At 42.5% G+C, this 26,584-nt stretch overlaps 1 protein-coding gene across 1 annotated transcript in view; it reads right to left on the bottom strand.

The window, feature by feature from the left end:
• The window catches only part of CCZ1 (CCZ1 homolog, vacuolar protein trafficking and biogenesis associated), a 45,364-nt gene extending 20,263 nt beyond the window's left edge, over positions 1–25,101 (bottom strand). The window contains exons 1-9 of the mRNA XM_030212809.1: positions 24,892–25,101; positions 24,344–24,441; positions 24,158–24,251; positions 23,632–23,709; positions 21,009–21,056; positions 18,935–19,018; positions 17,034–17,209; positions 15,857–15,938; positions 4,668–4,729 (exon numbers count right to left, since the gene is read on the bottom strand). Coding sequence (XP_030068669.1) covers positions 4,668–4,729; positions 15,857–15,938; positions 17,034–17,209; positions 18,935–19,018; positions 21,009–21,056; positions 23,632–23,709; positions 24,158–24,251; positions 24,344–24,441; positions 24,892–24,981 — 812 coding nt within the window. The 5' untranslated portion in view covers positions 24,982–25,101. The remainder of the gene's footprint in view (positions 1–4,667; positions 4,730–15,856; positions 15,939–17,033; positions 17,210–18,934; positions 19,019–21,008; positions 21,057–23,631; positions 23,710–24,157; positions 24,252–24,343; positions 24,442–24,891) is intronic.
• Between the last annotated feature and the right edge of the window lie 1,483 nt (positions 25,102–26,584).

The raw sequence follows: 26,584 nt of genomic DNA, 5'->3' as shown, positions 1-26,584 counted from the left end.
AACTGTTAGGTTCTTTGTGACTTTCGGTTTCTATTTTTGGTCCACACCCCCTCTACTCTATTATTGGCCATGAAAGAAAAGTTTATGATGCTGTTGGTTAATGAGTCCTTGAGGTTAGGAATTGTACTTATCAAGAGGGGACAGAAATGGGAGGGTAAGGTTTGGTGGATGATTGGTATGTTGAACTATGTTGTTAGTATGTTAACTGATTTTTCAATAAAAGATTATAAAAAGAAAAAAAAATGGAATTGTACTTACGGCTTGGAAGATAGTGGTTCATCCAATACTGAAGAAACCTACATTGGATGGTCAACCAAGTAATTTTAGGTCCGTATGAATCTGCCTTTTTTCTCTGAAGTTTTAGTGAAGGTGGTTTTAACTCAATTGCTTGATTTTGTAGAGAAGCAAGGTGTTTTGAGTTTCAGCCTGGGTGATGAGTGTCAGCATGCACGGAAGCTTTATTGGTGGTTCCTGTGCTAACTGGAGAAGACAAGGAAAACTAATGTGTCTCGGTCAGTTAGGTACTCCAAGTATGATGCATGCAGAATCTTGAAATGTCTTCTGTATTGTTCTTAATATCAATAGTACTGGAGATGTGCATAAAGAAGGTCTTTGCTCCAGGATACTGTGAATGCATTTGGTACTAGACGAAGATCATACTTGGTCGAAGTGAACAAACTCTGGACACTTAATGTTCTGGAAGAACAAACAAAAGAGGCAATAAAATCAAAAAGGTACTAAGGAACAAGGGACCTGGTCAGAAGAATGATGTAGATTGGAAAAAACCTGCTTTGTCAGTGGAAACTGAGTCCACATAGGCTGTGAACAGGGCTTGCCAAAGGCCTCTCCCTTGGTATTCAAAGCCCTACCTTTGACCTCACATCTGTTTTTCTTATATGAAACTATTTACATGCCCTATTTACACTGTTTCAGTACTGAAATCACCCTGCCACAACCAAAGCCTTCACCTCCCTTATCTGTTGGTGACTGGGAGTCAGAAGCATTCCTTTTTCTGTGTACATAAATATGTTACCCTTGCCACATTCTGTATATGTTTGCATGTTCTGATTGGTTATGCTAGCCAGGCTCTGCCCCACCTGAGCTAGGCAGAGAAAAATTGTAGCTATGTACTGGTATTTGTTTAGAAGCTCTTTCTGTGACTTTTTTCTTGAGCTCTTTCCTTGTTATTTCTTTGGTTCCCTTTTTCTCTGTGCATTGTGGGGATCCAGCCACAAGTCCACGCAGTCCAGACCCTTCATGCCCCCTCCCGCTAGAGAGTGCCATGAATAACATCCATCTGTAACCAGATGTTGCTGGCATCATATTAAAAGGTATCTTACTAGTAGATGACGACAGAAAAAGACCTGCACGGTCCATCCAGTCTGCCCAACAAGACAAACATATGTGTAAACCGTACCTTGATTTGTACCTGCCTTATTCAGGGCACAGACCGTACAAGTCTGCGCAGCAGTACTTCCCGCCTCCCAACCACCAGTCCCACCTCCCATCACCGGCTCCGGCACAGACCGTATAAGTCTGCCCTCCGCTATCCTCGCCTCCCAACCACCAACCCCTCTTCTCCCCACCTGCTCCGCCACCCAATTTTGGCTAGGCCTCTGAGGATCCATTCCTTCTGCACAGGATTCCTTTATGCATATCCCACGCATGTTTGAATTCCGTTACCGTTTTCATCTCCACCACCTCCCGCGGGAGGGCATTCCAAGCATCCACCACCCTCTCTGTGAAAAAATACTTCCTGACATCTTTCCTGAGGCTGCCCCTCCTTCAACCTCATTTCATGTCCTCTCGTTCTACCGCCTTCCCATCTCCGGAAAAGATTTGTTTGCGGATTAATACCTTTCAAATATTTGAAATATACTGTATCTATTTCCTGGGTTAATGTGTGAGTTCGTAGTTTATACAACTTTGTCATCTGAAAATACAAAAGAAGTGATCAGCAGAACTGCTGTTATAAATCAGTGTCGGTGGCATTGTGTCCACGAGATCTTGAGGTGAAGCAATAAACATATCCTGAACTTTCTCAAGAATATCAATTGAAATGGCAGGAGCTGGAACAGATGAGCTGCTATTCTTGAATTCAACACTGTATTTCGAAAACTCTTTCCACTTATTCAGTATTCCAATGGGCTCTTGAGCATTTTGTACTTTGAAAGTAGATTCAACCACCACAGATTGACAAGACAATTGTAATTTGTGTCCCATTGCTGGCTGCACTCTATATTCAATCTCCATTCTTTTAAATATGTGGCAGCATCGTTAAAGCTACCATCCCCTCACCATCCTCAGTCAATTACAATGAATCACTGTACGGTTGAACCATTACATTAGCAGCTGTTGGAGTGCGCTGAATTAAAGCTCTACAAAGTAGAAATCTAGGGCCTAATCATGATCAAAACTTCCAGAAGGGGTCTGTGCTGGGACCGCTGCTTTTTAACATATTTATAAATGACCTTGAGATGGGAGTAACTAGTGAGGTAATTAAATTCGCAGATGACACAAAGTTATCCAGGGTCGTCTTGTCACGGGAGGAGTGTGAAAGATTACAAGAGGCCCTCGTGAAACTGGGGGATTGGGCGTCCAAATGGCAGATGAAGTTCAACGTTGACAAGTGCAAAGTGATGCACGTGGGAAGGAGGAACCCGAATTACGGCTATGTCATGCAAGGTTCCACTTTAGGAGTTACGGACCGAGAAAGGGATCTGGGAGTCATCGTGGATAGAACGTTGAAATCTTCCGCTCAATGTGCTGCGGCGGCTAAGAAGGCGAACAGAATGTTGAGTATTATTAGAAAAGGGATGGAAAACAAGCATGAGGATGTTATAATGCCGTTATATCGCTCCATGGTGCGACCGCACCTGGAGTATTGTGTTCAGTTCTGGTCACCTCATCTCAAAAAAGATATAAAGGAATTGGAGAAGGTGCAGAGAAGGGCGACTAAAATGATAAAAGGGATGGGATGACTACCTTATGAGGAGAGGTTAAGACGGCTAGGACTCTTTAGCCTGGAGAAAAGGCAGCTGAGGGGAGATATGATAGAGGTCTACAAAATAATGAGTGGGGTAGAGCAGACAGATGTGAAGCGTTTGTTTACGCTTTCTAACAATAATAGAACTAGGGGACACAAAATGAAATTAGAATGTGGTAGGTTTAAAACAAATTGGAGAAAGTTTTTCTTTACTCAGGGTGTGGTTAGACTCTGGAACTCATTGCCGGAGAAGGTAGTGACGGCAGCTGGCCTTGCTGAGTTTAAAGGGGGTCTGGACAGATTTCTGAAGGAAAAGTGAACTGATCGTTATTAAATTTTGGGTTTTTGCCAGGTTCTTGGGGCCTGGATTGGCCGCTGTCGGAGACAGAGTGCTGGGCTTGATGGACCTTTGGTCTTTTCCCAGCGTGGCAGTGCTTATGTAAACATGTAGAAGGGAACTGGAAAATCTGCCAAAGAGAGTTGTATGATGAAACTGCAGTGCTCACCTAAATGTAAGATGTGGAGGCCAGCTGTAAATGTGCCAGGAGACATTTAATAACAAAGAAACAAAAGGAATAAAGATAAGTTCTATAATGCTGTTTAAATGGACTAATTTGGATCATGATGATTAAGAGGTCACCCTGTTGCTAATAAGCTGATAAGGGCTGAGTGATATTATTCTGATGGAGCCAACAATATTAAAACTAATGTTGAAAACTAGATGATTATAATATCTAGCAGGAGGCGCTTTCATATTAGCTGCATTATCAGGTCACACGATGAGACCAGCTTGGTGGAGATTATACTCTGCAAAATATGCGAAACAAAATGGACAAATATTCTCACCAGTTTATCAGTGGTTTCCCTCATTTCCAAAATTGCTGAACACATGCACCAGTTTTCATCAAGGTGAGCTTCTCTTTCGATTATTTTTTAGCTAAAATGTTGGTTTCAAGTTTCCGAGTTGAAGTATGCACAGGGACATAATCAGGTGCCCATTCCCTCCCGTCCCCATTCACTTTTGATCTGTCTCCTCCTGTCCCCATGTTACTAATTACTTTTTTGTCCCAATGTTTTTCCCATTGTTCCTCATCTCTGTGCACACCTCTAGCACCATGTATGACTGGAGGAGGAGAAGTATACAATACGATGCAATTGTTTTTAAGAAGGCCTCTCTTTCTGTGGTGCCTTTGAGAAGTTTCTGTTGGAGGACTGGTGATTTGCACCTTCACCTTCCAGTGCTAGGGGACCTTGGTGATTGCTTTTCTATATTTGATTGTTCGATTCTAGCCAATTCAGACCGAAATCCCTCAAGTTTCTCTTTGAGCATGTTTCTCTGTGGCTCTCTTTTTCTTATTGGATCACTCATTATCTTTTCTTCCATTCAACTGCTTTTCTTCTAGAAATTCTCTCAGCTTTTGGCTCCTGATCTTGGGGGCTCTTGGTGACATCCAACTGCATTTTTCAGTTTTAAACATCATGACTGGGACTGTGTGTCTGTGATGGATATTTTCTTTTTAGAACCGGATTTTTCGGGCATAGTGAACACAATGTTTGCTATATCAAACTCGATTGTTACTGATTGAAGAAGTAATCAGAGAATTCCAACTAAGCACGGCCATGGTTAGAAAAAGCCTAGACAGAATAGTGTGGGCATGCAAGAATATTAGGAACACTTTACCTTCCATAATGCTGTAAGTTTCCTGGCATTTCTGCACGGATTGGAGAATCTCTTCCTGCTAACTGCACACAGGGAAATAAACACAATATTAGACACACACAGCTAAGGAAAGTGGCCTGATGGCACGCACTCATAACAAATAACATATTCCTTTACTCATAAAGGCTTGCAAGGAAACAACTGCTTTTTATTTACTGGATGGGGCGGGTTTTTTACTGCTCCTTTTGGTCTCCTAACTCAAATAGGAACTGGGGCCAGAATCTGGTACCATGAGCCTTCATTTGCAACAACATAGGGATGTTCCTCCCCCCTCAAACCACTTTCTCTTCCCAACCTACTTTAGTCCAGTCATTGCAGCAACAGTCCTTGGCCAGGGACCATACACTAGGGCTCCTTCCAGAACTCTTCTATCATGGGCTCTAAATCCATCCACCAGGTGTCACTGTGGTGCGATGACTGGAACTCCCCTCCCTCCAGGGGCTGTGAATGCTGCCTCCGCAGCATCCCAGTCTCAGCCGGCCCAGGGAGCGAAAGAGCCGACCCCGGTATCAAACCAAGGACCTTCCGCATACCAGCACGCGGCTCTGGCACAGTCACCAAGTCGGCCTGAAAGGAAACATTTCTAATTGGGGTATTTTTAGCACCTAAGGACTTGTGAACATGCACAATACTACAAGCAGAACGTATCATCTTGTTTTAAAACATAAGTTAAAAAATGTACTGGCATAATTCTAGTGTGAACACAATCTTTCTCAACTATCTCATCCAAATATGACTTAAACGTCCTGGCTTGCTGTTGTGTATGAAGTCTGTGAGCCAGAAAAGGAAATAGAGAAACTAGTTCTTACCACATAATTTTCTTTCATTTATTCCCAAAGGATTAGTCCATACTTGCAAGCTGTACCCATCTACCAGCAGGTGGAAATAAAGAGTAAATTAGAACTTTACCATATAAGGCTGCTGTGACTTAGGTTCCATTTGGTATCTGGAGAGCCCAGCAGTAAAAAGTTAATGGAAAAAAATTAAAACTCCTGCCTCTTTAATAAATTTTTATAAAATTTGAACAACAAAACACTAATCTTGAGCCGAAGAAAAAAGAAAATCAACAAATAACCCAACAAAACAGAAGGAAAAGAGAAATGTGGGCTCTGGACTAGTCCTAGGGGACTAAAGGAAAGAAAATTATCAGGTAAGAACAAATTTTTCATTTCTTTTTTTTTTTTTTAAATTTCTTTATTATATTTTAACATGTTAAATACATCTCCACATATTTGCAACGCTCACCATATGTGTAACATATTTATCTCTTCTTCTATAACAATATTTGCAAATAAACTCTTAACAATCCTTCCCCCCTTCCTCCCCCCCTCCCCTTTCTTAATGTGGTGATTTACATGTTTCTTTCATCTGTTCATAAGGTTGCCAAATTTGTTGAAACCTATGTAATTGGCCTTTTCTCAATGCGGTCAGTTTCGCCATCTGATGCAGATAATCAAGTTTATGCTTTACTACTTGAATATGTGGTACCTCTATCTGTTTCCATGCCCTTGCCACTGTCATTTTGGCTGCTGCAAAAATCTGGCTAGCCATTTTATGTTGGTGTATCTTACATCTTCCCGGCCGGAAGTGCAAAAGACAGTATTCCGCCTGATTTGGATATTCTATCTGTGTGATTTGGTATACCATTGCTCGAATTTGAGTCCAAAATGCCTGTATCTTGGGACATTCCCACCATATATGCATAAATGTACCTCTATTACCACATTCCCTCCAGCAGTTCGGTGATATCTTATGGTATATTTTTTGCAGTCTATCCGGTGTATAGTACCACCAGTACCATATTTTATAACCATTCTCAGCCACTGACTGAGTGATAGAGGCCTTCAATAAATATCTAAGTCCCCTCATCCAGCATTCTCTTGTAAAGGTTTGTTGTAAGGCCCCCTCCCACCTTCTCATATAGTGATCTTGAGGGCTGGACATTTTTAATAGTGCCTTATATAATCGTGACACTCCCCCTTTGCCCCCTCCTCCCTTAATTGCCCTTTCTAACCCTGTTTCTGTAAGTTCCAGCTCTTCCCCTGCCCGTCTTTTTATATAGTTCCGTAAGCTATGATAATATGCCATATCCCTTTCTTCCAACTCATATTCCTCTTTTAATTCTTCAAAATTTTTAATTTCTCCATTGTTCCATATCTGGCCTAACATGTATAATCCCTTACGGGCCCAATTTTTATATACACTATCTGATTCTCCTAACGGAAACCCCGGAGCCCCACATATAGCCATTTGTAAAAAATATCTCCTCTCCGGAAACACTTTTCGTCGTATCCGTAACCATGTCTCCAGTAAGAGGCCAATCCCCACCGGCACCCTTTTAGCTAGAGACATAATTTCAGTCCCCTTCCTCCAAAGTATATCTCCTATATAGCGGGTACTCAACCATGAACGTTCCCAATGTAGCCATTTTTTATTATTTCTAGGAGTCCATTCCGCTAATACTCTTAGTTGGGCTGCCTGATAATATAGGTGGAAATTTGGTACTCCCATTCCCCCTTCCACGGGCAGCTGGAACATCATATCCCTATTTACCCTGGGGGGTCGCTTCCTCCAGATGTAGGCAAACATTTTCCTATTTAGTTGTTGGAAGAACTTTTGTGGGATAGGTATTGGGATGGCCATGAACAGGTATAATATCTTTGGTAAGAGTATCATTTTTATAGCATGGATTCTTCCCAGCCATGATATAGTAAGTCCTTCCCATCTGTCCACTTCCTCAAACAGTTCTTTGATTTTTTTGGGATAATTTGCTTGATATAATCCCCCTATTTCCGGTGTAATCTGTATCCCTAGATAGCGAATTGACTTATTTGCCCATGTGAACGGAAACTTATCTGTTATCTCTTGTATTTCCCTAGGTGATGCCGAGAGATTTAATATTTCTGATTTATTTATGTTAATTTTAAATCCTGAGACCCTTCCATAGTTTGTCATCACCTCCATTACCTCTTGTATTGATTGTGATGGATGGGTTAATGTCAGGAGAACGTCATCGGCAAAAAGCATTATTTTATGTTCCCTTTGCCCCCGTACTACTCCCCTTATATCTTTGTGTGTCTGTATTATCCTCGCTAGTGGTTCGATTGATATTGCGAATAATAATGGGGAAATTGCACATCCTTGCCTTGTTCCTCTGTGCAGCTCTAGTATGTTAGTATGTGTCCCATTTATCTTTAATACCGCCATCGGTTTCGTGTATAATAGGCGCAGCCATGTCATAAATCGTCCCTCTATACCTATCTGACGTATTACTGTAAATAGAAACTCCCAATTTACACGATCAAATGCCTTTTCAGCATCGACTGAGAATATTATTGTTGGTGTTTTTTCATCCTGTATTTGTTGTATGATATGTAACAGTGTCCTAGTATTATCATGTGTTTGACGACCCCTAATGAAGCCAGTCTGGTCTTCATGTATTAATCGTGGCATTACCTCCTGTAGGCGGCGTGCCATTATTTTAGTAAAAATCTTATAGTCCGTGTTCAGGAGAGATATTGGCCGGTAGGAGCCACACTGTAGCGGGTCTTTACCTGGCTTTAGGAGTATGGTCACTTCAGCCATCCTCCATGAGTATGGCAGCTCCTGTGCCTCCTCGAAGGCAGCAATAGCTTTCAGTAGTACTGGGGCTAGTATTTTTGCAAACCTTTTATAAAATCTAGAAGGGAAGCCATCCGGCCCGGGGGATTTGTTGTTTGGCAAATCTGCTATTGCTTCTTCTATCTCTTCTATTGTTATGGCCTTTGACAGCGCTTCTTGCTCCCTTCCCGTGACTCTAATCATCTCCAGGTCCCGCACGTATTGTTCCATGTCCTCCCTTGATGTATCTTGTTCTGCTTGATATAGCTGATTATAGAAATCCCAAAATACCCCTGCCATTTCCTCTGCTTGTGTTATTAGCTCCCCTGAGGGGCTGTGTATGCCCTGTATATAATTGCGCTGTGCCTGCTTTTTAAGCTTATTAGCCAGTAATCTGCTTGTTTTATTTCCAAATTCATAGTACTCCTGCTGTACTTGTTCTAACTGTCCGGCTATATCCGCCAGTTGTATTTCATTAAGTTGAGCTTTAAGTTGGCGTATTTCTTCTGTTTTTTTACTATCTGTTGGGTCTTTCTTATGCATGTTCTCTAGTTTCGTTATTTGTTTCCGTAAATTGGTTTCTGCCTCCGCTTTTTTCTTATTGATATATGCTTGCTTCGCTATACATTGGCCCCTAATAACTACTTTCAGGCCCTCCCATAAACTTGTCGGTTTAACCTCTATAGTATCATTGAACTGTATGTATTCTCTTATATTGTTTTCTATTTCTAGGACACTCTGTGGGTCCATCAAAAGTGTTTCATTTAGGCGCCATCTTCTCTTCTTTGTCTTCCCTCCCTCTCCCATCACCTCCAATAGCACCATTGAGTGATCAGACCAGCTACATTGTTCTATCTCCACTAATTTGATATCATTTCTCATCCCTCTGCCTCCTAGCCAGTAATCAATTCGTGAATAGGTATTATGTTTGGGAGAGAAAAAGGAGTAATCTCTCTCTGTCCCGTGTCTCTCTCTCCATATGTCTACTAGGTCCCATCGGGCCATCCACCTTATGAGGGCTTTCCTATCTGTTTTTGCATATTCTACCCTCCCTCCTGAGTTGTCCAATTTAGGATCTATCGTGAGATTAAGATCACCTCCCACCAACAATTCTCCTTGTATATTTTCCTGTATCACCTTTTCCACTGTATCTAAAAATTCTCTCTGCCCCACGTTAGGGGCATACATGCACACTAGAGTATAATGCTTATTATATAGTGACACTGTCATCAATATATATCGCCCCATTTTATCTTTCACTGTAGTATGTACTTGCCATGGGAGGGATCCCGACAAAGCTATCAAGACTCCCTGCGTTTTTTTATTCGCCCTATTGGAAGCACATTGGACAGTGGGATATCTCTTATGTTTCATCAGGTGTTCATGATTTCTTCTCAGGTGGGTCTCCTGGAGAAACACAACATCCGACTTTTGTCGGGTCAATTCTCTAAACACCTGTCTACGCTTCTGCGATGTATTGAGGCCTCTTACATTTAGTGTTATACATTTAAACATTTTACAACTTGTAATAATAAACCTTCAACATATTTATCACCATACTGTAACATCATAACATCCTGTCTCCCTTTTTTCCCTCCCCCCCCCCTCTTGTAATATACCCCTAAGGTTTATCTTCCCCCCGTTCCCCCCTCTGAACTTCCCCCCCCCCCCCCCCCCATCTTCCTTTCCCAAATCCAGAGCACCCGTTTCATCTCAAAATAAAAACGGTGCTTTGTAGAGAGGAAGTGATCCCCTTTGCCCATCTCTGATTAGAAATTATCATTTTAGATTCCCCCTTTCCAATCCTTATGTATTTCTAACATTTCCCTTTGCTCTTTCCCCTTACCTACTTGCCTCCCTCCCCCCGTTTGATCTTCCAGAATCCCCATTTCCCCTTATATGCTATACTCCCCCAAACAGAGCTTTATCTCTAACCATATCAACCACTGAATATGTCAGTCCTTGACATTACCCTTGGCATTTGTGTTCAAGTGAGGCGTCCAGCTGATTGCTGGCGTTGCAGGCGTTTTCGGCCTACTCGCTGCCACTTCGGATAATTTCTCATGTTCGTCTGAGAGCGCCTCGTTTCCACATCCGTGGATGCTGTTGCTGGAATATCTTCGGGCAGCAGCTCCCGTGCTTCTGCTAGCGTTTTTATCTGATGTTGTCTCCCATCTTTATAGAATACCAGGGCAAATGGGTGCCTCCATCTGTACTGAAGCCCCATCTCCCTTAATCTCCTGGTGACTGGTTTCAGGTCTGCTCTTCTCCTCAGTGTTGCCGCCGCCAGGTCCTGATATATCTCGATTTTGTATGTGTCCCATTTAAAATCTTGCTTTTGGCGTGCTGCTTGGAGAACTCGCTCCTTGAGCTTATAATCCCGGAAGCAGGCGATCAAATCTTTGGGAAGGTTGTTTCTTGTGGCCCCAAGGGCTCTATGAGCTCTGTCCAATAGCACTTGCTCGGGCTCCAGGGGCTGTTCGGAAGTTGCCACCAATGCACATACTATCTGTTGTACCACCTTTTCCGTTTCTTGGTAAGTGGGTGACTCCGGTAACCCCCGAAATCGGAGGTTGTTCCGCCGGCTGCGATTCTCCAAATCTTCAATCTTGTCAGCTAGTGCTTCTTGCCCCATGTCTATATCTTGAACTCTCCGGTCCAGGGCCCCCATGTTCTCCCCCTGTTCCTCCAGTCTAGTCTCTGTTTCCTCCACTCTGTGCCCAAGTTCTTTGATTTCACTTCTGAGATCTGCCCCCATCTTAGCTAAGTCAGCTCGCATAGCTTTTAAATCAGTGCGAATTTCATTCAGCAAAGTTCTTAGTTCTGGGAGGGATTCCTCCTCTTGATTCATTTGCTCTGGCGTCGGGAACATATCTTCGGTAGAGGGATTGCGTTTTCGGTCCCCGCTTGCTGCTATTTCCTCTCCACTGGCCGCCATATTGTTCTGCCTCGTGGCTCCCGCATATGCGAATTGGGAGAGGCTTGGCGTCGTAGCGCTGGGCTCCATCGCTTCTGTTTTCTCCCCTGTTGCTATTTTATTTTTGTTTTCCACTCGTGCTGATGGGTCTGCTCTCCCGTGCTCTTTTCGCCTGCTTAAAGCGGAGCCGATGGATATTTCTCCCTCCGTCGCTCCTCCACCTCTCCGTAGCGCCCGGGGCAAAACTTCTCAGTTCGCTACTGGCAGTGGATCGGCGCCGATTTCCTTTTACCTGCACTGTCAGAGGCTTTGCACTCGTGTTGATGGGTCTGTTCTCCCGCGCTCTGTTCGCCTGCTTAACACGGAGCCGCTGGATATCTCACCCTCTGTCGCTCCTCCACCTCTCCGTAGCGCCCGGGGCAAAACTCCGCAGTTCGCTACTGGCAGTGGATCGGTGCCAATTTCCTTTTACCTGCACTGTCAAGAGGCTTTGCCCCCTCCGATAGATGTTTTTTAATTTTTGATTATGGTAGGGAATCTTTCTATTTTTGCTATGGGCAGGCAGGAGCTCAGCATTTATGCTGCCATTGCTCCCGTGACGTCACTTCCTCAAATTTTTCATTTCTTAGCATCTCCAAAGGATTAGTCCATACTTGTGGGATGTTTGTACCATTGTGCATTATCAGTGGCTGAAGTAGTTCTTTACTATCACTAGCTGTCCAATACAATTAAAAGGTGCAAACGTACAACAGAAGCATTTACAGACACTATGGCATACAGCTAGTGGTGCTGTTTAAATACAGTGGTGGCTGGAGCTGGTATACAATAGTTTTGGCCACTGTCAGTGTGCAATATCAGAGAGCAGAACTGATGTGGAAAACCAACACAGCTAACCTTTAGCACCGTAAGCATAGTGCTAGCTGTCCCAACCATGCAAACAACTGGTTGTCAAATCAAGCAACATGAGAATGCGAAGTAAAATATGCCCCATCTGAAATAAAACTGAGTTCCACAGCTTCTAATATTATGCACAACCAGCCTTGAACCTGTGACCTTCAGGCTGGAAGCCAGCCACCTTCCGGAATAAGCTAATCTGCCTCTCAAAGTACTCTTAACACTGCACCTGGAGAAAATTCCATGAACATATGACAGCACTGAAGTCTCCACTGTTCCATGGTTACCATGGAAACCAGGAGATAAATGGAATCAGTGCCAACAGCCTCAGAAAAACTCAAGATGTAAAACTTCTCACAGAAATATGGAGCTAATAGCACTAAGCTCGACTCGATACTAAATTCCTTTGTAAAGGTGCTGAAAGAGGGAATACCTGTGCTGTCACTAGAGTTCTGGTAACAAAAAGTAATTTCCACAAATGAAGTGAGAGAAACTTTTAGGATTTTTTTTTTTTTAATTAACTGTCCTCTGTCAAAAAACTGAGGAGACTTGATTCCTCTAAATGAAAGGTATATAAGATTACTGAAACTCACTTGGACTCCCTTTTGGAATACTCTGACTCCAACTGCCAGGAGTAGACTGTTAAACTTCTAAATATTGCCCTGTACCCTGCGTTATTATGTTCATTTGATGCCATAGCAAAGGAAAAAGGGTGGGGGGGGTGGGAGGGGAAGGTTAAGTTCTATTTGTTGGGGTAGAAGTACTATGTGTTAGTTTAGCCACATGGGGGGAAAATATCAGAAGTTCATACATGATGATGTTAACTTTTCTTCTTAAGTTTTGAATAAAAATGATTGAAACATAAGATTACTAAAATACTAAATAAGCACTTTCAGAGGACCTAACACAGATGGTGCACTTCCCTAATGCTGTTCGCTGGCCCCCACTGCGAATAGCATTTAACTTACTCTGCAACTACAAGTAAAATCTGAATAATTCACGACAGTGAAGAAACAGATTATTTCTGGTTGCCAGGCATACAGCACTGCAATAAAATTCCTTGGCAGAGAATATTCCCCAAATAAATTCTCTAAAAAGAGAAACTGCAGATAGGTGGTGGCGGGGGGCACCTGGCACCATCAGGTTTACACACAAAAGGCCAATATATAAAGCTTTTGCTCCAGATGCTCAACTGAAACCTCAGAAAGGAAACAGGAGCCCACCACAGGAACCTGAGACAGAGCTGAACAGCAAGGTCCTACCACCTGCTGGAGATAGAGAGATACTGAATGGAACCTGGTGCACAGCAACGTTATATGGCAAAGCTCTAATTTACTCTATCTCCACCTGCTGGTAGATGTGCACAACCCACAAGCATGGACTAATCCTTAGGAGATGCTAAGGAAAAAATATAGATCTATACTCTTTCAAAAAAAAAAAAAAAGGCAGTTGGGCAACCACAAAGAAACAAATTGAACTATGCTAAGCAGAACATAAGCTGTGTTGTCGAGGCTCTATCCAGCAGCAATGTGTGCTGCCAGTTCAATATTTATTATTGGACATAGCCTGCCATTGCTCACAAGTGTAAGTCAGGTCTTGCCATCGTCTCAAAGAAGAATACGAGAGGTAAGGTGAAGGTTTATAAAAGAAGGAGGGAAAATCTGGGTAGTTGCAAATCAAGGATCATAGAGCCATAGGGAAAAAAAGAAGGAAATATTTCACAAGGAGTCAGACAAACAAAATAGAAGTGGAAGTCACCAAAATGCAAATGTTCAAGACCACAAGACTAAATAAAAGACAACAGGCTAATAATAATGGCCATCACATGTATTTGTTCATAATTAGTAAAACCTCAACCCATCTAAAAAAAATAAAACCCACAGTGACATAGACCATTAGAAGTTGGCTCCAACTGATCTGGAAGCCCAAAGGAGGAGGAAACTGCAGGGTAAAAAAATAAATAAATAAATAAACACATGAAAATCCAATTACCTCCTCCTTTTTTACTTTCATGGAAAGACAGCTTTCCCCTGCTCCACTGAAATCCCAGATATTTATTGTTTTTATAGTGCTGCTAGATATATACAATCTAAGTGGGTACTTGCCAAGAATACAAGGAATATCTGAAACAGAAGTGAGATATGAACCTTGATTTCTATAGTTCTCGGCCCACTGTGTTAGTCATTAGGCCACTTCCTAAATCAGCCAAAACAGGTCTCTATTGGGCTACATCACCTTCAAACTCAACTACCTGAGGGGGGGGGGTGTAGGAGATGTTCTCCAATGCCTTTACCCCTCCCATCTCAATCTATAGCAGTAACAGTCCTTGGTCAAGGACAACAGACTGTGGCTCCCTTGAGAGCATACTACTTGTGTGCCCTAATCCAGTCATTAATTTGTACTGTTAAGTGGTGGCTGAGAATCCCTCCCCCTCCACGGGCTGTGAATGCTACCTCTGAGGCAAATCAATCCTCAACCAAACCCAGAAAATAAAAGCTTGGTCCAGGAATATGTACCGGGCTTGCTCCAACTGCATAACCCTCTGCCCATGATGTAAGAAAACTACATTTTCTGTCATGAAAGTTAAGTATAATATAAGGAAATGACTGGAATACATACTTAAAATAATTTAACAAGTATCTTTATGAATCTTCCTAAACAGTCAGAATCACATTTTACTCATATAATTAAAAAATGAATTCATTTTGGCTTTGCTTTTTCTACATAATTCATCAGCTCATTTCCTGTTTACTTCTTGAGAGTTCCCCAAATACACCAACTGCAAATTTTAATATAAAAAGTCAATTAATGCAACTTTTAATTTAATATTTGTCCTATGTGTCCTGACTCCTTTAGGCTTCTAGCTCAAACAGAACAGATATCAACTAAGACTTAAAGCTCTACAACACAGCATTTTTGCCAATTACACCTCCCTCTCTAGCCTTCAGACAAAGAGGTAAAGACCAAGGTTAGCATACTCTTGAATGACGGGTTGAGAGTTCCTCTGTCCCAGGAGCTGCGACTGGTGCCCACCTGACTTCTCTAAATGTTGCCAGCCTAAAGAACAGAAACAGAACAGGGTTGCCACTGAGGCATTGGGCCGGCCCCAAATACACCTTTAATCACACACTCAAACAAGTACTGCAATCCATTGGGTCCAAGCAAGATCAGCTATGATAGCAAGCCCTTGCTACAGTCAAGTATTCAAATAGAATGTCAAAGAGTCACATAATAAGATTAAACAGATCTGTTCAAGAATGCATAAACACCCATCTTAAACACCAAAAAATATGACTTTACACGACATAGACATAATTGAAATCTTATCACTTGACTGATCAACCTCCTTACCACTAATGAATAAGCATAACCACTTCAATCTCTATGTGGAATAAGGTCTCTCCATAGTCGATGACCTAAAGAATGATACAACCCAATTTCGTACTCAGGAACGTTCATGTATTACCATAATTTATTCTTCCTTAACATATATATGCACATGATATATATCTAGACCATGATCTGCTCACGTATGTTATGTTACATGTATGTTACCATGTATGTATGCAACTTAACACATTACCATTTGTAATTCTTTTACCCGGAAATGGCAACCACATTGAGCCTGCAAATTGTTGGGAAAATGTGGGATACAAATGCTACAAATAAATAAATAAAACTAAATGCTCAAAGTCAAATGCATACTGTGAAAGCATTTTTATCTGTATCTATACTATACCTCAGGCTCTATGTGCCTTGGAAACAGAGATGTTGTAAGATATTTGTATAAAATTCTCATGTCATCTTGTTCTAAACCACTCCTAGGACATCAAAGAAAAAAAAATTAAAGCTTGTGGCAGAGTAGAAAATATTCTGACAATTTATATTTAAATGAGTCTACTGGGTTTTAAATCAAGTTAGGTGGGAGTGGGGGGACTGTAAGATTACATGCTAATCATCACTTTTGAATGTCGTCAATAGGAGGCGCTAAGTGCATCCATGCTAGTGCAGTTATGAGTGCAGTAATTGCTAAGGATATGCTGGGCCTGCTCCCAGCAATTACCACAAAACCTTTGACTTTTTGTTTCAAAAATGGCCATTTGCTAGATGTATTTGTGCTTAGTGTGTCTATCTTTTAGGACCATTAAAAAAAAAGTCCAAGGGAAAAACGCACAAAAACAAGCCATTGGGATGTATGGGGAGGGGCCAGCATTCTTAGCAGACTGGCCACATAGACATACAAGCAAAGCAGTGGGGGACCCAAGGGGGGGTGCTGCAGTGGATGTCACGTAAAAGGTCCCAAGTACACATCTCACCGTTACTCCCTTATATTGTATGGTGAGCCCTTTAAAACCCACTGTACCAAACTGTACACCACTACAATAGCCCTTATGCCTCCAGGCGTCACCTATATGTAGGTACAGTAGGATTTTGGTGGGCTCACACTTACCACAAGTGTACCAGGTAGAATGGGATATGGGCCTGGTCCTCTACTCCACACCCACTGGACCGACCACTAGGCTACTCCAGGGACCTGCTTGCTTATAGGACTGGCCATAACATCTGAAGCTGTCAGAGGCTGGCATGTATTGTTTCTTTCACATCTTTGGGGTGGGGTGGGGGAGGGGTCATGCCTTAATCTCTCCAGTGGTCATCTCGTCACTTAGGACACCTTTTTGTGACTTTTAGCCCTGGGTGTTTTTGTTTTGTTCTATTATGGCAGAAAATTTTCCAAGTTTTGGGAATATCCAACACACTGCAGAGAAAAAATGCTCAAATCAGAGTTTCGAAATTCACGATTTGGACATTTTTTGGAGAAAAACATCCAAATGCCGTTTTTGAGATGTTTTTCTCTTTTGAAAAGGAGCCCCCATAGTCATTGTTATTTTGATTTTTATTGCAGCCCAGGCACCTACCAGATGAGCTGGTCGTTGTAGAGAAAGGTGGTGTATTTCACAATATTGAGGCTTTCCTCCATTTTGTTAATAAATGATTGTATCTTCAGATATGTCATTTTATCTAATGGGAAGAAGCTGATGCCTCCAAAAATGTCCAACAGGTCACATGACTGTAAATGGAGAGTCTGCAAATACTGATGGAACAAAAAGTTACAATTATTTAAAGATGATCCAAAAAAAAAAATAAAGCCCTAAAAACAAGCCACAGTCAGACAGCATATTAAAAATACGGCTCTACATATCCCTAAATACATCAGTGCTTCTCAATCCTCTCTTGGAGGCACACCTAGCCAGTAGGGTTTCAGGATTACCACAATGAATATGCATGAGGTATATTTGCATACAATGAGCCTCATATATGCAAATTTCTCTCATGCATATCCACTGTGGTAATCCTGAAAATACCACTGGCTAGAGAGTTGAGAAGCAGTATACTACATAATACGCTTAGACTATAAAGACATTTTAATGAGAATGAGGCATTTCTTTTTGGATTCATAACATAGTAACATAACATAGTAGAAGATGGCAGAAAAAGACCTGCACGGTCCATCCAGTCTGCACAACAAGATAAACTCATATGTGCTACTTTTTGCCCAGCACTATCCCCGCCCCCCAACCACCAGCCCCGCCTCCCAACCACTGGCTCTGGCACAGACCGTTTATGTCTGCCCAGCAATATCCTCGCCTCCCAACCACCAGCCCCGCCTCCCACCACCGGCTCTGCCACCTAATCTCAGCTAAGCTTCTGAGGATCCATTCCCTCGGAACAAACTAATTTGCCTTCATTCTATAACTTGAAACCTAATGTATTTATTATACACACAAACTCCACCTTTCTAAGTGGTTTACAAATCAAAACAGAAAAGAACTACAGAATAAAGAGGACAAAGGAACTCAAGAGTGTAAGTTAAGAGATAAGGGAAGAGAGGAGTGCACTTGGAACACCAACCAGCCACAATTAACATGCCATCCCTGGAAGGCCTGGGAGAAGACACGCATCTTCAAAGTATTCTAAGGAGTCTGCCCGGAGGGACAAAGAGAGATCATTCCAAAGTGTTGATCTGATGCAGTAAAAAGCACTATGCCTTGCTGATTCAAGTGTAAACCAATAAACTGAAGGAATTACAAGGTAATGTTCCTAAGGGAAGCTAGCCCCTAGCAATTTTCATTCCTCCTCTGCTGCAAGTGGCAAAAAGCCTTTCTTGTGTTCACCACAGACCACCTGTGTGTGTATGTGCCAAGGGCAAGACAGAGCTCTCGGGACCACAAGAACGACTAACAGCAGCTGTAACAAAACACTCACAAGATGACAATAAATGCTCTCTAAGCACTGTACAAAGATGCATTTCAATGAGTGGGTGGGAACAATGTAAGGGAGTGCGGCTTGGATATGAGCATGGGGTGGGAGGGAACAATTTGAATATTAGTGCAGGGGGGATGGGGGTGTGTGGATATAAGCATGGGGTGGGAGGGAAGAATTTGACTATTAGTGCAGGAGGGGGTGTGCGCTTGAGTATCAATCGGCCTCTTCTTTCCTTCTCCTCTCAGTCACCCTTCCCCTCCTCACTAGACTTGAAGCTGTAACACTGCAGTTCCTAGATGTCTGGCCCTGGCCGTGCACATGTACCAAAAATATGCAAACCTAGGGACAGATGAGTAGACAAGAATGACAGACCTAGCCTTGACAACAGACAAGACTCTCTTGAGTGTGAAACATACCTACACACAATGAATGAAGGTTACAGATGTTCTCTATCAAGGAGTGAGAAGAGAGATTGTGCTCTCTAGTGCATTTGGCACATACCAAAGACTCATAGAAAACGCAGTCATTGTTAAGAGAAATGAAAGTTTCTTACTCGGTGGAAGAATTTCTCCAGCCTCTCTTTCAGAACTGCTACACCTCCATCCTCCATTGTCTTTAGAAATGTTCCATTAAAAAGCTGGAGAGGAAAGCAGATAATGTTAATACCAGCATCATTTGTTGTCATTTTAATATTCCTCAATCTGTTGTTATGGAAGGAGGGAATATGTTAAAAGTGTGTGTGTGGGGGGGGGGGGGGGGGGAGTCCTGAGTCCTGGGCATGATTTTGGATTCTTCCATGTCAATGGAATCTCAGATTAATAATGTGGTAAGGAAAGCCTATTTTAAACTTAAACAACTTTGTCTGTTGCGTTCATACTTCTTACAAGATCAGCCCAACTGACTATTTTAGCATTTCTGGACTATGGTAACTCTTTATATTTGGACGAGGCAGCGAATTATATATTGCTAAACTTCAGCTAGTCCAAAACTCTGCAGCAAGATTGATCTTTGATAAATCCAAGTTTGATCATGTTTCTTCCAGTTATACTTGAGGCGGTTGTGATCCAGTCGGTGGGAGAAGGGTGATAGTGTAAAGCACAAGCGGCAGGTGCAGATAGACCTCAGCTGTGCTGGGGATCGACCCTCTAAGTGGCCACGGGGTAACCCCAGGCAGGTGGCTAGGCATTTCGTGACAATACCTCATAACACAAGAATCAGTGTAATTCTTAGCAACAGCAGTGAAATCTAATTGCACCAAAATCTGAGCAGAAGGCTCCAGTTTAGTGAGCTAAGTGGGTCCTGATCAAATAATGGGCTGCTACCTCCTACCCCATTCAGTTTCTCAATCTCTTGCATGAGTGAAGTCGACTCACTGATTCAGTGCAGCGTCAAATGCTTCCTACCAAGCACAGCCTGATGAATGACTGAGGAAGAGTTGTACCCCCAGTTAATTCACTACCTGGATGATGTTTTCAAGAAATGGAGCAGGGAAACAAAACTAATTTCCTAATCCTTTTTCCTTGGCCTTCTAAATTTAATTCTTTACAAGGAGGCACTGCTACCTGAACTGAATGCATGAAGTATAAACAGTTGATGCTCTCCTAAAAAAACAGACATGACAGCAATCTCAATTCCCCTGCTTCCTGGATATCAGCCAAACAAGTCCTTTCAATGATATGCTCAGTCTGTGGGGTTGGGGGATAGTTATAAGTGCCCTGCTGATTAGCCTATCCAGTGGAAACCTTCTGCTCAGTATAGTTGAAACCTTCTGCGGCTAAGAAAGCAAATAGAATGTTAGGTATTATTAGGAAAGGAATGGAAAACAAAAATGAGGATGTTATAATGCCTTTGTATCGCTCCATGGTGCGATCGCACCTCGAATATTGTGTTCAATTCTGGTCGCCACATCTCAAAAAAGATATCATGGAATTAGAAAAGATGCAGAGAAGGGCGACGAAAATGATAAAGGGGATGGGACAACTTCCCTATGAGGAAAGGCTGAAGCGGCTAGGGCTCTTCAGCTTGGAGAAAAGGTGGCTGAGGGGAGATATGATAGAGGTCTATAAAATAATGAGTGGAGTTGAACGAGTAGATGTGAAGCGTCTGTTCACGCTTTCCAAAAATACTAGGACTAGGGGGCATGCGATGAAGCTACAGTGTAGTAAATTTAAAACGAATCGGAGACAATGTTTCTTCACTCAACGTGTAATTAAACTCTGGAATTCGTTGCCAGAGAATGTGGAAAAGGCGGTTAGCTTAGCGGAGTTTAAAAAAAAAAAAAGGTTTGGACGGCTTCCTAAAAGTCCATAGACCGTTATTAAATGGACTTGGGGAAAATCCACTATTTCTGGGATAAGCAGTATAAAATGTTTTGCACATTTTTGGGATCTTGCTGGGTATTTGTGACCTGGATTGGCCACTGTTGGAAACAGGATGCTGGGCTCGAAGGACCTTTGGTCTTTCCCAGTATGGCAATACTTATGTACTTATGTGGCATCAATGATGAACTTAAGGCAACACTGGCAATATTAGCCAATATTAGCTATTTTAAAGAGACAAATCAAAAACACTGCCAGTGATTCCCTGTAAAACAAGTTATAAATTCTAACAGATGCAGTTAACATTACCTTATACATGCAGTAGCACTGCTGCAACACTGAACTATACACTTTATCCTGCAATAAAATGAAAATGGAATACTTATTGTCTTGCATTTTATGAAATATTACTTATAGTTTTATCTTTATTAAATTTTTACACCACATTACAAACTATACTGCTCATTCAGGGGCCCTTTTACAAAGCTGCATTAGGCACTAATGTGCCTCAATTGCAATTCTCTCTACCAAGGACTTAGAATGAAAGGCATTAAATAACTCCAGATCATTCACAAAACTGCTATTCGTCTAAAAACAAATAGTAGAAAATACAACTATATTACACATCATTTGAAAGAGGCTCACTTGTTACCGGTCACTCATCGCATCACATATAAACTCCTCCTACTTTTAAATTCAGGAGAACCTCTATATCTCCCCTCACACATAATTCTGTATTGCCCTCCTAGATCGCTTAGGTCTGCTCAAAAATCAACCAGTAGTTTCCAGCTATCGTGTTCTTACCCTCGAACACACTAGACACGTTATCTTCTCCATCCAAGCCCCCCGTTCATGGAATGATCTCCCACCTTCGTTAAGACTGGAAACTTCACCGACTAAATTCAAGACAGATATTAAAAAAACACATCTGTCTAAAGATGCATATGGTTTTCTCACTGGTTCTTCTTTTCAAGCATCCACTGGAATATATTAGCCAACCCTCCATTTTGTTCTGTCCCCTCTCCCCGGCACTATCATTAATGGATTTCTCCCCCTGCCCTTTTGCGGTCTTGTCCTGTCATTGGCTCCATCAATGCTTTCTATTTATGAATTTTAGATTGTAAACCACCCTGAAAGGCTGCCAAAAGGCAGGGTAGTAAATTAAAATAAAACTTAGAAAATTGGAAACTAACACCGCAAAAATGGCCTAACGTGGAACATATATAACGTGCTAAATATTTTTCTGTAATTTTTTTAGGGGTGTGACAGGGGCAGAGAGTGAGTGTTCCTGTGCTAACCAGTTAACGCATCTACATTACACTTGCTAATCACAATAGGTGGCGGTAAGTGCTCCTGTGGTAATTTTTTTTTTCCTGGTGCATGGGGGTTAGTTTCTTTACTCTTTATTTTATAAACGATTTTTATTGATGAACAGACATTCAAAACAGAATTATTAAGAGCAAACGTGGGAGGGTGGTGCAAGAGAAGGCTCTCAAGAGGGCTAAACTGGGAAAGAGTTTGAAGTTTATAGTTTCGGACAGGTTAATTTAAAGTGTTGTTCTATGGTACTACAGTATTAGGGGCTCTTAAGCGGAATATAAGCATTAAGCCTAAATGGAGGTCTTATGAGCAGACTGCCCACAAAGGGAAAAGGGGGGGGGAAGGGGGAAGGGACAAGGGGGGGGAGGGAGGGGGGGGGGGAAATTAAAATTCATGACGACAAAGTAAGGATGTTTTCCATATAGTTTGCCACGTTGGTGTTACGTATTGATTCAGAAGGGAACTGTCTAACTTATGTCTTTGCTAATCATCAATAAAATGATTCAAATATAAGAGCAAACGTTCTGTGATCATACTGACATTTCTGGTACATTAACTTACATCGCATCTGTATCATCACTTTTTTAACATTTACCCCCCACCTAACCACCCCCCCTATATCCTCTTAACTTTGAGCTTCATACTTCATGGTAGCAAGTTCTTCCGTAATTTATCAGCTACCTTTAACCCAACTTCCCCAAGGAGCGTATGTCCTCTTGGTTCCCCTTGAACTAGGGCATTCCTAGCTTATTGAGTACGGCACTTCTTGCTTTATGAGAGATATTTTGCAAATATAGGTTCCTATGGTAATTTTTTTAAATGGCCATGTGCTAGTAGCAACAAGTGCATGGCCATTAATGAAATAAATAGAAAACTAGAGTTTTTTATGACCTCGGTAAAAATGGCCTCAGCGATGGGAATAATTCATGTAAGGGTGCGCTAAGGCCAGTTACTACCACTGCTTTGTAAAAGGACCCCTTAAAGCAGCTTACCTGAACTCACAAATACAAAAAAAATAAAAATCACATAAAATCAAATTTATAACTCCAAATAAAAAAAACATGACACATATCTTGTGTACATCAAATATGTCTCTTAAGAAAACAACCACCTGCACTCTACCGAGCCACTACATTTTTAACAGTCACATTTTCAGCAGTTTTTTTTTTAAATTTTAACATCAGACACCAGCTTCATTTCCTAAGATTAATTATTCCACCATATAAGTGTTGTAACTGAAAACATTCTTGATCTAAATCTTTCGACTTTGGCATCAAGTATAGTTGGAAACTCCAATAATACCCTGTGCTCGATTTTAAAATGTTTCAATCTTGCCCTTAAATATCAGTTAGTACTTTAAGAATCCATGTAGCTGATAAATCTAGCACCTCCTGGCAACCTTCCCTACTCATTTCATGGCCTGGCTGAAGGTGCACCTGTTCAAACAAGTATAAAAATTTTGATCTGGACATCCCTAAAATGAATGCAGGGGGACCCAATTAGCTCGAGCCTCGTTGTAGGGGGGGAATGGAGACCTGTTACTTGGAATAGAGGCTGAGCATTTCTTCGTAATCACATTAAAAACTCCTAAGCAGATAAGCGTGTTTCTTACCAGTAGCTCCTCCTCTTGATACTCTATTACAGATCTTCCATCCTTGCTAGGTTTTTCTATTGTAGGGTTCCGAACAACCTAAAACATCAGACCATTAAATACTGCACAATACTCCGCTGTTCAATCCTCTGTAGCATTTTAAGAAAAACTGGATGAAAGCTGTGAAAACATTGGCTATAGTAGCTGTAATGATTTTTGACATTAAATCCTCCCCCTCTCTTTCTTACTATGATGTCCTTCCATGCAGCTTTCTGCACACACCTCACTTTCACTGAACTGAAGCAGAGAGCAACACTACCACTTGCAATGCTGCTCCTGCTTCTGTCATCTGCTCCATCAATATTTCCGACTCTGTGGTGAAGGATTTTGAAACAGATCAAAAGCTAGGTGTCCCACCTGGTAGGGCAGGGTCCTGGGGCTGGGCAAAAGACCCGAGCCCTGAGTTTATCACGCAGAAACGGAATGGTTCCGCCTCTAATGAAACGCAAACTACTTCAACAGCAAGACACATTAGACAAACAAGTACCATGATCATCCAAAAGTTCTCTTCTGGTTCATGAAAAAACTGTCTGTTTTTCAGCGTATGTAAGGATTTTGCAGGATTTGAAGGACTAAAGGTCCTGGAAAAGTGTAAGAAAAAAAAATGATTATTTAAGGGTATAATATAAGTGAGCTGTTTTATAATATATGGAAAAAAGTTTCATCTTACTACCTTGTGAACTGTACTATTGCTTCACACAAGCCGACATTTCTAATTTTTTCATTCTTTTCTACCTCATTTGGGTGATAGAAAAGAATCTTTTTTTCTTCCTAATGAGAAACATTAAAAGAAAAAAAAATGAATTATTACAAATGTGCCACAACAAATAAAAACAACAAAAACCGCGAAAGGAGAGATGCTGCAGCACATCCTTTACAACCTACTAAAGCAGGCATTCTGGAGCATCCTAATGGCTACAGCAGTGGGCTACCAGGGTGCAAATCCCACTGCCACTTCTTGTGACCCCTGGACAAGTCATTTAGCCCTCCACGGTCTCAGGTATAAACTTACAGGAAGACAACGACTGTACCTGAATGTAAGTCGCTATTTATTACTGAAAAAGGCGCAAGCTCGATTCTAAAACCCCTTTTCTCTTGTCATCAATTATCAGGACAGAGCAAATACTCAACAACTGATGTTTCAGTGCATAAGTGCTTTGCCTCAAGTGACACGGAAGCAAAACTAGCACTGACATCCCAAGGGATGGAGCTGACACCTACCTCTCCTTCTCGCGGGCCAAATTTAGGGTTGTAGATAAAGAAGCGCAAGAGAGAAGGGGCGGACTGTTTCTCCTGCGTCGCTGTCGCCATCCTAGGACTCCAGGAGAAACTCAAAGGCCTTACGACCCTAGCATGACCCCGGCACCTCCTCCACCTGCAACCACAAAGCCGTCAACCCCTGCAACTGCCGGGATTCCCCAAGCAAGGGTGAAGCTGACGTCACTGTATCGCGCCGCCCCAGAACTGGGCGCGGGATTATGATGCTATAGAGAGGCGGAGAGCGAGAAGAAGTTGAGATTTGAGAACGGTCGAGACTCGAGCGATGCTCTTTTGAATAGTCGGGTAGCTTAGTGCTCAGCTTTTTTGTACTTCTTTACATAGAAACAGAGAAAAATGTAGGCAGATAATGACCACAAGGCATATTTTCAAAGCACTTAGCCTTCCAAAGTTCCATAGGTATGTGGCCTATCCAGTCTGCCCATTCATGCCATCTACTCTCCCTGTCACTTCCTTAGAGATCCTATGTACTTGTCCCAAGCTCTCTTGAATTTAGATACTGTTTTCGTCTCCACCACTCAGGGCTGTCGAGAAACTGGGCCGTGCCCAGCCAGGACAAGGCCGCCGCAGTCCCCAGTCTTCACCCGCCGACCCCCGGCCCCGTTGACCTCTCCCCCTGTCTGCCACTGGGCTGGGCCTCCTGCATTCAAGTCACAGTGCCTCCCTTCTGTGTGAAAGCGCAGCAGCAGATCGCCTCCCTTTGAGCCAGTGTTGCCAGTTACCCAGTCTCCAAACCCACCCAAAAAGTTCACACCCCCGCCGTCATCAACCCCGCCTCCTCGGTCAGCCCCGCCCAAAATGTCATCAAACCCCGCCCAAAACGTCATTAGCCCCGCCCCTGCGGCCTGAAAAACCGCACAAAAAACAGCGGAAAAACAAAAAAAATAGACCGAAAAACCGCAACCTGCAGCGGACAAAAATTTCCCGCAGCGGGTTGCGGAAAACTGCCCAATTGGGTGGGAAAACCGCCCACCTGGCAACCGTGCTTTGGGCCTTCCCTCCCTGTGTCCGTCCGGCCCTCGTCTGATGTAACTTCCTGTTTCCTCGAGGGCTGGACACGGAGGGAAGGCCTGAAGGGAGGCAATCTGCTGCTGCGCTTTCACACAGAGGTGAGGCACTGTGATTTGAATGCAGGGGCCCAGCCCTTGGCGGATGGAGGGGGGCTGTTGACAGAGTCACAGGTGGGTGAGACTGGGGACTGCGGTGCCAGGCCCCCCGTGGAGGCCCGGGCCTGGGGAATTTTGTGCCCCCCCTCCGGCGGCCCTGCCACCACTTCCACTGGGAGGCCTTTCCACGAATTCACCACCCTTTCTGTGAAGAAGAATTTCCTCAGGTTACTTCTGAGTCTATCCCCTTTCACCTTCATCCTATGTCCCCTCGTTCCAGAGCTTCCTTTCAATTGAGACTCGCCTCCTGTGCATTTATGCTGCATAGGTATTTAAATGTATCTCTATCATATCTCCCCTTTCCTGCCTTTCTTCCAAAGTATACACATTGAGATCTTTAAGTCTGTTTCTATAGGCAACCTTATAGAATTACCCTCTATACGGTAAGGGATCAAAGAAGGAAAAGAGGTATCTTTAGCTAGGACAGTGTAGACAGAACAACCAGGCAAATTGAGTGGCCCAGTTATTTT

This window comes from Microcaecilia unicolor, chromosome 8 (genome assembly GCF_901765095.1).
Source record: "Microcaecilia unicolor chromosome 8, aMicUni1.1, whole genome shotgun sequence".
Taxonomy (NCBI): Eukaryota; Metazoa; Chordata; class Amphibia; order Gymnophiona; family Siphonopidae; genus Microcaecilia; species Microcaecilia unicolor.
Note: the sequence above shows the minus strand (reverse complement) of the source record. Positions and strands in the feature narration are given on the sequence as shown.